The 16123-nt window shown below is 30.1% G+C and overlaps 1 protein-coding gene across 37 annotated transcripts in view; it reads left to right on the top strand.

The window, feature by feature from the left end:
• LOC130897056 (zinc finger protein OZF-like) overlaps positions 1-16123 on the top strand; it is a 287205-nt gene that overhangs the window by 72782 nt on the left and 198300 nt on the right. Inside the window, exon 5 of one of the 37 annotated variants that reach the window (XM_057805618.1) lies at positions 13758-14756. The exons of 34 other annotated variants lie outside the window; for them this stretch is intronic. In XM_057805618.1, coding sequence (XP_057661601.1) covers positions 13758-14625 — 868 coding nt within the window. In that variant the 3' untranslated portion in view covers positions 14626-14756. Of the gene's footprint in view, positions 1-708; positions 2072-3472; positions 9208-13757; positions 14757-16123 lie in introns of those variants that run through there. 2 more of the 37 variants (XM_057805594.1, XM_057805575.1) reach the window with 2 other exon arrangements.

The raw sequence follows: 16123 nt of genomic DNA, 5'->3' as shown, positions 1-16123 counted from the left end.
AAAGTAGGTAATCATATAAAAGCCTATCAAATATGATTAGTTTGAAAATATAAATGAAATAGAATTTCTTCTTCTTCTTCCTGCTGTGTATAGGCATCATTTCCTGTTTTTCTTCACGTCATTGCCTCTGCTCAGTCACCTGGGAGGTTGTCACTCCATCTTTTCCTAGGTCTTCCAAGGCTTCTTTGTCCTGCTGGTGATTTGTCCCTTGATATTTCCACAATTAGTTCTTCCGTCATGCGGTCAATGTGCTCATTGAAATAAAATTTATTCCAATGAAAGAAATCTAAATCTAAAGAATTTGATTGTTAAAGTTTTAACTACAAACTATATAAGATGCTTAAAAAGTATTTTTTGACTTTTGAATCTTTTTTGCAACATTTTTTATAATGTCTTGATTTTGGTGGGTTTCAGATGTCATTATGAAATATTTGAATCTAATGTTATGGTCTATTACCAAAGGTGAAATGTGTCTGTGAAGTGTTGCGAACAAAAACATTGATCGTGATTGATACAGAGATCTGTCTTGTTTTGGTAAATTCAAACGGGATATTTCTCGTTGTCAAATTTATATTTTTACATTAATTTTTAAAACTATGAAAAAGTGAACGGCAACTTTGAAGCAGCCTGTCGATTCATAATAGAATTGTTTTTTATTCTACGAAATCGATTTAAATAAACGAAATTTAATGTTAATTTTAATTTCAGTTGCTTTTATGATGACCGTCTTTACTCTTCCTTTTCCATGGATTCTATTTCTACAACAGTACAACTTCCTAGTTTTATGGACCTTGTAAATTCCCAAAAACAGCATACGATTACCGAGAATATCATGGAGACGTCAGTTGTGGATCAGTTGAACGATTCAGACGAATTAATGAATTTATTATCAACAGAAGAAAATTGTACGGCAATCTTGCAAAACATATCGACGAACGAACAATTTCAAAGGTTAATGAACGAAGAATCAGAATTTGTACCTACAGAAGAAGTTGAACAATTGATAAATAAAATTCAACCGCAAACTCCCCCTCAACCTGTGATAAATATCATAGATTCTCGTGTATTAGATACAGAATCCATAGATAATTTAGCTAGTAGTTTAAATAATGAAATAGAAGCAGAAATTAAAACCAGCGGTAACCATAAATCGTTAAAAAAAGATGTTCACCAATGCGATCAATGTGGTAGTGTCTTATCCACTAAGAAACTTCTTAAAAAACACATGTTAATTCACACTAAAGAAAGGGACTTTCCGTGCGAAGTATGTGGGAAGTTATTCAGGTTCCGATATCAAGTTACAGCCCACATGAAATCTCACAATAAACCTACCTACCAATGCGAAATTTGTTCGCAAATGTTTGTACATAAATCTCATCTAAACTTCCACCGGAAAAAGCATTTAGGAGAATATATAGCAACGTGTCGAGGTTGTGGTATGCAATTTAGGACTACTAAAGAACTTAAAGAACATAAAAGTCATTGTCATATCGAAGATTCAATAATTTGTGATATTTGCGGTAAAAAATTGAACAGTTTATCGATATTAAAAGAACACAAATTAACTCACGATCCAAATTACGGCAAAGAAAAACCCTTCGGCTGTGAAATATGCCCTAAAAAGTTTCTCAATTTAAGAAATCTCAAAGCGCACATGAAAATCCATTCCAACGTAAAATCATTCGTATGTAGCATTTGCGGTAAATCGGTCAGCAGTAAGACATGTCTTTTAACCCATCTCAAAATGCATACGGGCGTCAAAGATTTTCCTTGTGATATTTGTAATAAACATTTCGCATCCAAAGACTACCTCATGGTACATAAAAGGATACATACTGGAGATAAGCCGTTCCAATGTAATATATGCGGTAAGAGGTTCACCCAAAAAACCTCTCTAACCGTTCACGTTCGATTCCATACTGGTCAGAGACCTTATAAATGCGAATGCGGAAAACAGTTTGCTACAAAGAGTCATCTCATGTCGCATTATAAAACCCACGATATTGGAGGTGTAGATATAGAGTACATTACAAACCATTTCATTTAATATAATAAAAATTGTTGTTATTCACTTGTTTTTTTTTATTGATTCCTCGAAATTCCATTACTGAACTGAATATTTCGAACAAAGATATACAGATAGCGACTAAGTTATGGGAAAAAATTCATTATTTTGCCAATATAAAACCAATATCTAGATCATTTGAAAGATTATTTGTTTCAATTCAATTATTTCTACATAATCAACAAAAATTAGATGAGGACGCATCTAATTTTATCAATATCACGCAGATTATGTATTTCTTAAAATAAAATTACACAGATCGAATTAATATGGGAGTGGTTTAATTTTAAACCGGAGTTTTGATATAAAATATTTTATAATTAAGTTTCCACTACCACTGACGTTTTTATTTCTACACTGTTTTAACCATGTAAACATCATCATCATTATCAAGCCTTTCAATCCCATGTGGATTATGGCTAACGCTTTTGGCGCTTTAAATCCGTTTTTTTTTTAGGTGGATTACTCCTCGTTTTTTTGGCTGCTTTTGTATTATTTTCCATTCTTTTCGGTTCCGGCATTTTGCTTTCCAGTTTTTCTCGGCATCCCCTTCTCCTTGACCACAATGGGATCCATTGTGTTATTCTTTTGAACATTTCAATTGGTTTTCTTCTCATTATGTGCCCGGCCCAGTTGAGCCTTTGTGCTTTAATGTATCTCACAATTTTTTTTATTTTCCCAGTTCTCTCTCTAATTCTTCGTTTTTCTTTGCTCATCTTTCTCCTTCCTGTGTTATGTTTAGCCCTGTTATCTTTCTTTCAAGTTCTTCTTCTTCTCTTTTGTTTATTACTGTTGTTTCCATCGCATATTGTGATTGCTGGTCTTATTAGGATTTTGTAGATTTTTATTTTGTTTTGTTATGTAAACAAACATTGTTCTGAATTAGGGAATTCAGTAATTCTTCACAAGACTTTTCTCTATTTTATTCTTTATTTTATTCCGTTTTCGAGATTCAAATTTTCAAGGTTACACTGTTGTTGGAACTGCAAAAGGCATACTTCTTCACTACCCTCCCATCCAATGACCCAGCTTTTTCATTTTTTCAGAAAATGTTCTGGCCGGTGACTTTACCATAAATTCTCCACAAATATAACGTAACTTGTCGGGAGAAAGTTAGTAACTGAGGCGCGTATGACTTGCTATTTATTTCTTGACTATATTGTATCAATCACTTTGAGACTCAAAAGTAAACTAAATACGAGAATAAATAACTGCGCGAACATAAAAAAATTTAAATAACATATTTGAATTGTGTTATTGTTGAAATTTTTTGACGTTTCATATTATCAGACACTTATTTTAATTGAATTTGCTTCCCATTCAAAATTATGGTAAATAAATTAGGTAAGTGTGTTGATTGATATGTCTAAATGATTTGGGTATAAAGCTAACAGTTCACTTTTTTAGGTTTATGTATTTATTGGGAGATTTGAGTGAATTTCTGATGAAACAAGAATCAGGCAAGAAAGTTTTCCAGTGTAGAGAATGTCCGAAAGCGTTTACCACTAAACATTACTTCAAAAGCCATCTACTAACTCACATAGGCGTATTTCCGTTCGAATGCGCCCATTGTCAAAAGAAATTCAAAAGGAAGCAAGATCTAAAGAGTCATACTTTAACGCACAACACCAATAGAAGCACTTTTACCTGCGAGATTTGTAAAAAAATCTTAACCACGAAGTCCTCTTTACTAATACATCAAAAGCGACATTTGAAATTGTATAATATTTTTTGTAATTACTGTCAAAAAGGTTTCTACTCTAAAACCACCCTCACTTTACACATAAATTCTAAACACGAAGGTAAAACGACTTTCGTATGCGACATATGCGGTAGGTCATGTTACGATAAAACTAGTTTAGAAAATCACCGAGCCAGACACGATGAAAGTTACGGCAAAGAAAAAAACATCGAATGTCAACTTTGTGGTACGAAATTCATAGATCAGAAATACCTGGCCGTACATATGTACAAATTACACAGCACCGACCATAACCATAGATTCGTTTGCGAAAGTTGCGGGAAAAAACTTTGTTCCAAAGTGAGCCTGCAAGAACACATGATCGCCGTACATCAAGGTCTCAAACCACACAAATGCGAAATTTGTAATCAGTCATTCGCTAATCGAACTACTCTCAAATTGCACGAAAGAAGACATACAGGTGAACGCCCTTACAGATGTACTTACTGCTTGAGGGCTTTCACTCAAAGCCATAGTCTCAAGATGCACCTAAGATTGCATACGGGAGAAAAACCCGAAATATGCAGTATATGCCAGAATAGTTTCACTTCGAAGAGTATGCTCAAGTCGCATATGAAAACTAAACACAAACTATTCGATGATACGCACCCTAAGGAAGTATTTTAAGGAATGATTACGTTATCTGATCGAAGATTCAAAAGACGAGACAAGGAAATGTCATACTCAATTGAAGCAAAAGTTCAATAGAATCTTTCACTTTTCACATTTGGAAAATAATCTTGAAACAATTTTATGGATTATCAAGACTGCCAGTTATTACAAAAAAAAATACTCTTCTACTTTCTAAATGTTATTTTAGATTAAAAAAAAAAAACGAATAAAGTAGCGGCTACGTCAACACGGTGAACTTTAATAGAAAATAACTGAAATAAACAAAAAGTAAAAATTTCACAATATAATAAACGAAAACTCCACGTAAACCAACAGGACCTCAACGTGTTTTGCGTCACATTTACGTATTTCTCTCCTTATAGCAGCTCTGTACGAGGTCTTGTCGTTGTGTTTGTAATTTATTCTCTCAGTTAGAAACTTTCTTGGTATGAAAAGCACTAATCTGAGTGGTATTTACCCTTCTAAACTCAATGTATGACTCCACACTTACTATTGACTACTATGACTGTATTTTCAACTCTTCGAATAACATTTCCTATTAAATTATTTTAAATTACTACCATTTTCTTTGATAGAAATAGAGATCTCCTAAGAACGAAAAGAAATACCAGCAAACCTTGATCTGAGCCAATATGATTAAAACGTGGCTCCACTAGAAAAATTCACAACACTATCCTAAGTGTAATAAATATTTATTTACCCAAAACGGTCGTTCAATGTTCTCATTTCTTTTTGAATCGCTCATAAAATATTTTTCGGACCTTCGAGGCCAAACATTTTACAGATTTCCGATGACGAAATCAGTAAAGAGAAAGTCGTAGGTATCAACCATAGAATAATAACTGATGACTACATTTTAGTCACCAATATCTCCTTATTGAGAAAGTACGCTTTCCAGATACATTCATTATTTTAAAGAACTAGGTCGCCCTCTGCGAAATTGTGATCTAGTTATGTCTCTTGATATTTTAGACAACATAACGATTCAAGTAATCGCTCATAAAACTATAACTATTAAACATTGCAATTAACATGAAAGAAAATAAAATGTACAGATTAGACTCTGTTGGATGACGGGACGGAATTGTGAAGGCAGAAACAAAAAAGTAGGGATAATGAATCAACGAGTTTATGTCAATCAAGACCAAATTGAGGCATAGATATTGTGAAGTAAAAATGCTTCAGTAGCAATAATAATGTATGCATATGCAAGATCTCAAAATTGTATAATTAATTAAGTAAATCTAATTTACAAAAATGAACTCAATAGTCCTTTCTATTGGAGAATAAGAGGCGGCTTGCTTCTTTAAGAATGTCTTAGACATTAATAAAAATTTTTCAAGAATAGCATCTTAAAATGCACGAACTTCAGGTCCCACAACTTGTCAAGCAGTACCAATTTAGTCTTCGAAACTACTATGGGTACCCAAGCGCTCCTCTTTATACAAAGAAATAAAAGCTGATGAACTGAATTTTGTTAAACTACACTCTCTAAACCCGTATGCGTAATCTTGAATATTTTAATTCAGAATTGAGCCTTAGTCTACCGCGTCTAATTAATTCTACTGATTCAATATTGTTTCTCTTTTGATTCGTAAAGCTTCCTGGACATATTAATTCCAGGCAGACCTTTATGTTACTATCAAACAGTATTGCATTGAGTTTCTTTTATATACGAGAATGGTCCCAGAAGTAGTACCTGGTCAAAGAAAACACGAAAAAAAAATGGAAAAAGAAATTCTTCTTTGTTTGGAAATCTCTGAGCACTGAGCCATTTTTTTAAGTCTGGGAACAGAAAATTATGCGAGGAGGATAAATATGGTGAATAGGGTGTATGAGGTAGCAATTCAAACTTTAATTCATTAATTTTGGCCATTGCAATAACGGATTTGTGAGCTGGTGCAATGTCTGGATGAAACAACACTTTCTTCTTATCCAAACGCTGCCGTTTTCTTCGCTCAAACTTTGCAATAGGTTCATATAATACTCGTCGTTCAAAATTAAAAATTATCCCACGTACATTCCAAAAAACTGATGCTATGACTTTGACTGCAGATGGAACGGTCTTTGTCTTCTTTGGAGCCGGTTCTCCCTTTTCATTCCATTGTTATGATTTTTTGTTTGTTTCTGGTGCAAAGTGATGGACCCACCAAATACTCGACCCCATAGGGAGCAAACGCACCCAAAGTTTCTGTTGTCGTTACCTAATTTGGTCGACCACTGTGACCCATATTTATATCTATTGTTAAAGGGTCATTGATGGAAGTACCTGAGTTCATAATATTATAAACTTTTGGCTATATGTGTTTAAATAAAAATAATATTAAATGATAACTTTTGCGGTACAGATCTAGTTTTACATTATAAAGTTTTACTTTTTTCGAACAAATCAATGTATTACTTTTGATACGATTGATTAAGCTGGCATTTATGTATTATAAAATGTACGTAAATTATTGTAATAGAATATGAATATTGAGTGATAGCTTACAAATATTTTTAGTTTTTCTATGTATGTTTATAGTACTGATTGTTTTGTTCTCAACGGTTTACGTAGACATAAATGTTCTGGGTCTTTTGTAAAGTGTGCAAAAAGAATCTTAACTACCGGGTGCTGCAAAGTGAAGAGGAAAGATTAACGATTATTTTTTGCTAATATACTTACTACTTCTTGCGATTTCCCTTCCTTTATATAGTTCTGTGTTAGTCATTTCCATGTACGGGATGTTTCACTTTAAAATAACTCCCCTTATTTAACTTTGTTTACACCCTATACAGAACCTGAACCCTTTTGTTGAATCGGCTTCATAGATAATAGAGAAAACACTAGAAAAAAGTTAGATAGATAGGGGAAGAATTGGATATTGGAACATTGATTGCCACAGGCAGAGATATAACCAAAGAAAAAACTGTTGAATGTATCAACGTGAGCAAGAACAGTATACGAATACTAACAGGACTCTTTATGGGTCTCAAAGGACACTGAAGACACTATATAAGGATGAAACCTCCTGTGTGACAGACTACGAAGTTCCAGAGCATTAAACCTGGCGACGTATGAAATAGAAGGCGGAATATCTTCCACGTAGTGAACTTTCTGAAAGGAGTGTGATTGATAGATCAGCTATAAACACTAAGCATCTCCAGTGCTTCAGAAAGAAATTGGGACAGAATAGATAATTCGGCTTGCAGTGTATATAACAACATTTATAGACATCGTTATCCTCTTCCCAGTGACTCGAATCATCTCCAAATTGCTCTTCGTGAGGACTGGAATGCTCTGCTCGAATAATACGTCAAACATTTTATTTCTTCTTCGCCTGAGAGGATTAGAGCCCTTCGCTTTTGCAGATGAAAGTATACCCGCTATTAGATGATCATATCTTGTTAGAAAACTGATGACAATGAAGAATAAAATTCAAAAAAACTGTGTTAGTTTCTTTATTCTATAAGTTTCCTTAATGATTAATTGAATTTTTATATTGGTGAAAGATTTTCTATAAATAGTTATAAATAAACTTTGTTTGTACTATTCCGTGTTTGTAATGCCTATACTAGTCCTTTTTCGAACTCTGGAAATCTTCAAACAACTTATGTCACATTCCCCAATGTTTTCTTCAACTTATTCTCCCGATGTGTCTTAACAATTTTTATTGTATTAGAAGAAACTAGGCCTCAACGTTCAACATTATATTATAGTAACAATTCTCGATTTTCATTCCTTAAGACGTTATTTTCCTTTTCTTATTCAAACATTCTCACACAGTTGTTGACGTTAAAAAATATATTTACTTAATCATGAACCATCTGGACACTATGACACTATTTTTTTCCTTGCAGCTTTTTTGTAATGCATTTATTTCGTCTAATTATAACCAAAGAGGATTCTTAATTCATCAAATTTTTTCTCTTGGAATCCGGAGAAGGACAAGACGTACTATAATCTGAGGGGGTTAAATTATAGTGCATAGAATAGTATTTGTCGTGCTGCGTAGTTCTTCATATGTCATATTTTCATATACTTATTCGAAACATTTATTTAACATTTTGAACATAAATTATTCAAATCCACGTGCACGGGAATTTGCTACAATTTATTAATTTTGGAATCTCTTTGTGATAAGAAGATATAAAATTTTTGGGAAATGTTTGGAAGTGGTGTTAATTGTTCCCGATTTGTCTCCAAAAACTATACTTGATAATGTCCTAAAGTACTTGCCGAAATGAACTATTTGAAAAAAACAATTGAATATCATAATTCAAACATTTTTTACCATTTATTAAAAAAACAATTCACTTATCTTATATTTTGTGAAATCTCAATTTTATTATTCAAACTAACTTCTATGTATTGACATTGAGTAGACAATAATTTTTCGTTTTTTATCACCAAAAATAAGATGAACCCCACTTCCAAACATTTACCAAATTTTTGGACAACTTTTGTAAAGTGATTGCTGGTCCTTTAGTTTATTAAGAATCGTGATTTCATTTTAAATTTTATTATTTTAGTCAAATTAATTTGAACAAAACGAAATCATTTCGAATTCGAAGTTCCAAACAAATTTTTAGGTTCACGATTCATTTTGCTCGCTATTATCAAAATTAATATGACGAAATAATTTTTTTATTATACGCTTTATTATTAATAGTAATTAGATATTAATGAACTTTCTCCTTGTGTAAATAATATACTTTTTTTCGAATTGAAAATGTACTGAATATGTATCGTATGTAGTAAATTATTTTATACAATAAAATTCGTGAAACTTGGAACTTATTTTTTATTTCGTTCTGATTTTTATATAAATATCAATTTTATAAATAATAAATCGTGTATTTATCCGATTGTGTAGAATTTATTCAAGAAAAAAACTTTATGCAGAAGATTGTTATAAATCAGGAATTGATTATTGCTCAAAATTTATTTTTATAACAATTATTATAATTTCTACTAAGAATCAACTCGAAACAATTGCCGAAAAAACAACTTTTTAAGCTTGTTAAGCTATTGGAGTTTTCGTATTGGCTACAAACTGCATGAGGAGTTCGGAATAAGTGCATTCTGGGTTACAATTACACCACCATGATCGCCTGATCTGTCTTCAATTGAATATATCTGGGACATGATTCATGGTAAGCTGTTGAGTTAGATTGATAGTAAGTTAAAACTCTTAATTTGTCCATCAAATCAACAAATAGTTAGTATGTTTATATTGTTTTAGGTTACAATATTTGTTATGCTCAATTAATAACCCTGAGGATCAATATTTTGTGAATTGATACAGTTTGTATCCTCAGAAAATATTTTTAGATACTCTTTTTATATCAATTTTTCACAAATAATCTTAAAATGCTACTTAAATTTGGAAAAAAAGATTTATTGTTTGGCTGGACAAAGTTAATGCATTAAACAGTCTTAAAATAAAACTTTGAAGTATATAAGAATTTGAAATACAGTCTTGGAAGAGAACTTATAAATATTAAGGTTTGTATTCTGATAGAATAAGTATTATATTTTGCATAAAATCATACATTTATTATGCATTAAAGTGTATGAAGTTTTGAAAAACAGTCTTAAATAGAACTTATTCGAAAAATACTGAGATTTTACTTAAAATAAACATAATATTTAGATCCTGCATTGTGAAGTTTTGAAAAACAGTCTTAAAATAGAACTTATTCGAAAAATACTGAGATTTTACTTAAAATAAACATAATATTTAGATCCTGCATTGTGAAGTTTTGAAAAACAGTCTTAAAATAGAACTTATTCGAAAAATACTGAGATTTTACTTAAAATAAACATAATATTTAGATCCTGCATTGTGAAGTTTTGAAAAACAGTCTTAAAATAGAACTTATTCGAAAAATACTGAGATTTTACTTGAAATAAACATAATATTTAGATCCTGCATTGTGAAGTTTTGAAAAATAGTCTTAAAATAGAACTTATTCAAAAAAAATACTAAGCTTCGTACTTGGATAAACAAATATCAATATTTTGCAAGAAATTATATTTTGATCATGTATTAAAGTGTGTAAAGTTTTGAAAAACAGTCTTAAATAGAACTTATTCGAAAAATACTGTGATTTTACTTATAATAAACATAATATTTAGATCCTGCATTGTGAAGTTTTGAAAAACAGTCTTAAAATAGAACTTATTCGAAAAATACTGAGATTTTACTTAAAATAAACATAATATTTAGATCCTGCATTGTGAAGTTTTGAAAAACAGTCTTAAAATAGAACTTATTCGAAAAATACTGAGATTTTACTTAAAATAAACATAATATTTAGATCCTGCATTGTGAAGTTTTGAAAAACAGTCTTAAAATAGAACTTATTCAAAAAAATACTAACTTTCGTACTTGGATAAATAAATATAATATTTTGCATGAAATCGTATTTTGATCTTGCATTAAAGTGTGTAAAGTTTTGAAAAACTGTCTTAAACAGAACTTATTCGAAAAATACTGTGATTTTACTTATAATAAACATAATATTTAGATCCTGCATTGTGAAGTTTTGAAAAACAGTCTTAAAATAGAACTTATTCGAAAAATACTGAGATTTTACTTAAAATAAACATAATATTTAGATCCTGCATTGTGAAGTTTTGAAAAATAGTCTTAAAATAGAACTTATTCAAAAAAAATACTAAGCTTCGTACTTGGATAAACAAATATCAATATTTTGCAAGAAATTATATTTTGATCATGTATTAAAGTGTGTAAAGTTTTGAAAAACAGTCTTAAATAGAACTTATTCGAAAAATACTGAGATTTTACTTAAAATAAACATAATATTTAGATCCTGCATTGTGAAGTTTTAAAAAACAGTCTTAAAATAGAACTTATTCAAAAAAAATACTAAGCTTCGTACTTGGATAAACAAATATCAATATTTTGCAAGAAATTATATTTTGATCATGTATTAAAGTGTGTAAAGTTTTGAAAAACAGTCTTAAATAGAACTTATTCGAAAAATACTGAGATTTTACTTAAAATAAACATAATATTTAGATCCTGCATTGTGAAGTTTTGAAAAACAGTCTTAAAATAGAACTTATTCAAAAAAAATACTAAGCTTCGTACTTGGATAAACAAATATCAATATTTTGCAAGAAATTATATTTTGATCATGTATTAAAGTGTGTAAAGTTTTGAAAAACAGTCTTAAAATAGAACTTATTCGAAAAATACTGAGATTTTACTTAAAATAAACATAATATTTAGATCCTGCATTGTGAAGTTTTAAAAAACAGTCTTAAAATAGAACTTATTCAAAAAAAATACTAAGCTTCGTACTTGGATAAACAAATATCAATATTTTGCAAGAAATTATATTTTGATCATGTATTAAAGTGTGTAAAGTTTTGAAAAACAGTCTTAAATAGAACTTATTCGAAAAATACTGAGATTTTACTTAAAATAAACATAATATTTAGATCCTGCATTGTGAAGTTTTGAAAAACAGTCTTAAAATAGAACTTATTCAAAAAAAATACTAAGCTTCGTACTTGGATAAACAAATATCAATATTTTGCAAGAAATTATATTTTGATCATGTATTAAAGTGTGTAAAGTTTTGAAAAACAGTCTTAAAATAGAACTTATTCGAAAAATACTGAGATTTTACTTAAAATAAACATAATATTTAGATCCTGCATTGTGAAGTTTTGAAAAATAGTCTTAAAATAGAACTTATTCAAAAAAAATACTAAGCTTCGTACTTGGATAAACAAATATCAATATTTTGCAAAAAATTATATTTTGATAATGTATTAAAGTGTGTAAAGTTTTGAAAAACAGTCTTAAATAGAACTTATTCGAAAAATACTGAGATTTTACTTAAAATAAACATAATATTTAGATCCTGCATTGTGAAGTTTTGAAAAACAGTCTTAAAATAGAACTTATTCAAAAAAAATACTAAGCTTCGTACTTGGATAAACAAATATCAATATTTTGCAAGAAATTATATTTTGATCATGTATTAAAGTGTGTAAAGTTTTGAAAAACAGTCTTAAATAGAACTTATTCGAAAAATACTGAGATTTTACTTAAAATAAACATAATATTTAGATCCTGCATTGTGAAGTTTTGAAAAACAGTCTTAAAATAGAACTTATTCAAAAAAATACTAAGCTTCGTACTTGGATAAACAAATATCAATATTTTGCAAAAAATTATATTTTGATAATGTATTAAAGTGTGTAAAGTTTTGAAAAACTGCCTTAAATAGAACTTATTCGAAAAATACTGAGATTTTACTTAAAACAAACATAATATTTAGATCCTGCATTGTGAAGTTTTGAAAAACAGTCTTAAAATAGAACTTATTCGAAAAATACTGAGATTTTACTTAAAATAAACATAATATTTAGATCCTGCATTGTGAAGTTTTGAAAAACAGTCTTAAAATAGAACTTATTCAAAAAAATACTAACTTTCGTACTTGGATAAATAAATATAATATTTTGCATGAAATCGTATTTTGATCTTGCATTAAAGTGTGTAAAGTTTTGAAAATCAGTCAAAAATAGAACTTATTCGCAAAAATAGTAAAGGTTTGTACTTAAATGAAATAAATACAAAAATTTGTATAAAATCATACTTTTATTAAGTATTAAAGTAGTGCCTTAAAATAGAACTTGTGTGGTTTGTCCTAAGCAACGAAAGGGCTGGAGAATTAATGCAATATTGGCCTTAAAATGGGGTATTTGCATTGTTTTTTTTAAATATTTATTTTTTTGTTTATTTTATAGGTTCTTGATATGAAATAGTGTGAAAATCTGAAATATTTCATTAAAAGTGAAAAAATATTTAACAAAAAATTAAAATTTTTAACTATATAGGAAAACGATTCTCATTGGTTTTCAGTTGTAACGCCGTAATTTTAATAAAAACATTGAACAGTTTATATCTCCTAGTTACGTATAAATTAAATATTTTTTTATATATAAGAATAAAATGAAGAAACCTTTTTTAGGGCGCAATATAGCGGCGTTACTGAAATGTTTAAACTACCCACGAAATTTTTGAATTTTCAATAATTTTTTTATTTATAAATGTAGATCAAAGAATTAAAAAAAAATTAGTTGTACATAAACTATCCAAATGTATTTTATTCTCAAACCATGCAAGTACCCTACTATTCAGTATTTAATTGATGACGGGTTCACTTTAATTTATACATATATATATCACTCTAATAAAGAGTAGATACTTATCATTTGTAATAAAGTGGTTGCATTAATTTTATCTAGCAATACAAACAAACTATCAAAAGTCTAATACATTTTTGTTTTAGATTGGAATATAAAACAAACAAAGAAAGTAACGACTCTACAAAAAGAACTTACGTTCGATCAAAATCGTCTCTAACTTGTGATCTATGTAAAAAAACGTTTAAGCATAACAGCAGACTCAAACTACACCTTTTATCCCATACTACGAACCGCCCATTCTCTTGTGATTTATGCAACAAAACTTTTAAGCGTAAACACGATGTATCAGTACATCTTAGAGTTCACGAAGTGATTGCGACGTTAGATTGTGATATTTGTTCAAAAAAACTCAAGTCCAAAAGTTCGTTCGTCATTCATAGGAAACGACATTTTAAAGAATATGTTGCAAAATGTGAGATTTGCAACAAAGGTTTCGTTACCAACCAAGAATACAATAACCATATGGGTTTCAAGCACGGTACCAGTAGTCACGTTTGTAATGTTTGTGGTACCGCTTGCTACGACAAATCTGCGTTGATAAGTCATATGTCAAGACATGAAGATAACCTCAATCATAAATTTGTTTGTGAAACGTGCGGAAAAAAATTGTATTCAAAAGTAACATTGAAAGAACATATCGTGGCAATACATCAAGGACTAAAACCGCATAAATGTGACCAATGCAATCAGTCTTTTGCTAATCGGTTAACATTACGGCTTCACAAAAGGAGACATACCGGCGAAAGACCCTACAGATGCACCTACTGCATTAAATCATTCACTCAAAGTCATAGTTTGAAAGTTCATAATAGGCTACATACTGGAGAAAAGCCCGAAATATGTAATATCTGTGATAATGGGTTCACTTCTAAAAGTTCAGTAAAATCGCACATGAAGACCAAACATAAAATTTATTCTGCTGATGTGTGCAAAAGTTTGCACCAAAAGTAATCTGGAAAACCAAATGCGAACACCATATTTATTATGAAACTAATTTTGATATATATATCATTTTATTATAGTTTTCGTTTATATAGCTATTTTATTAAAACTGCGTCAAATAATATATGTACAATATTAGATCACTGTGTTTTATTCATAAATTATGATAAAAAATTTATCCTATTCAATGCAATGGGCGTAAATTTAACACCCGCCATCAAATTTCAACTCGTGGTTGTCCTGAAGATTAGACAACTCGTGACGTAATTATATACGTTGTTTACAGTTTTTTCGGTAAAAAAGGTGAAATATCAACGGAATATAACGTTCATTGTGAACGTCATGTATGTGGAGTACTTTGGACAGTATTTAAAAGTGCCATCCATGTAAAATGTTATTGAATTTTTTAAACAATTAAAATTTATTTCAGATCCAATCAAAAAAATATTATCATCGGTGAAATTTGGAAAGATTTGTATTATTTATAAAATTGTGAATTTAGATTAGGCAATCTAACCTAAAGCGTTTAGATTATTCTAGATTTTCCAACTTTACAAAGTGGATTAGATACTGAATGACACTTAATGAATCTGTCAAGAATTGTATTATGTACTCGGATTACCTTTTTTTACCTGAAATATCCCTGTCCTGAGTATGCGCATCCTTATCTCAACGGATGATACTGACTTTTTCATACAAAACACCGTAGCATTTTCAATGTTGGGTACACCTTTGACGCGAGTCAAAAAAAACCTACTTTCTAAGGCTGCCGTTGGAAGCATAACATTCTTTGAATGACCGGCTTTATTTCATAAGCGGGCATAAAGTATATATTATGGCCGGCGGCGTAGGCGCTTAAACAGTTCTCGATTGGCTTCTTATTTAAGAAAATATAAATTTACTTCTATATACGGGAGTTGTTTGAAACTCAAACTGACGATGTCAGCCGTCATCATTATAAGTTGGGAAATATATATACGCGTCGTTCGTATTTTATGCGGTACAAACTGTTTGCCAAAAGCAGTTGTACCAATTGTTCACTTATTATTATTATTATTATAATATTTTTTTATCGAAATAAAATGTATATTTTCTGTTTGTGAAATTGTGTTCTGACGATGTGCCTGCTTCAAAGAAAACTGAATAAAAATATTTGAAATTGTAGGGCAAACAAAACCAAAACAAATAATAATGTTGTAGAAGACGATGACGACGAAGTTCAATTCGTCGAGAAAGAATACATGTGCTTAGACTGCGGTAAATATTTTATGTACAAATGGCAACTCGTAGACCACCTTCCTGTTCATACCAGCGCGCGCCCTTTCAAATGCGATGTTTGCGAAAGTTGGTTTAAGCGTGTCAAAGATGTTACTATTCATAAAAAACGTGTTCATGTACGACCTCATTATACTTGTGAAATATGTCAGAAAGTTCTTAGTAGACAGTCTAGTCTGGAGGAACACATTATCAAGGTATGCATTTCTTAAGACGACTATACGTAATGTTT

Source organism: Diorhabda carinulata, chromosome 8 (assembly GCF_026250575.1).
Source record: "Diorhabda carinulata isolate Delta chromosome 8, icDioCari1.1, whole genome shotgun sequence".
NCBI lineage: Eukaryota > Metazoa > Arthropoda > Insecta > Coleoptera > Chrysomelidae > Diorhabda > Diorhabda carinulata.
The sequence above is the reverse complement of the archived record's forward strand: the minus strand, read 5'-3'. Positions and strand labels throughout refer to the sequence as shown.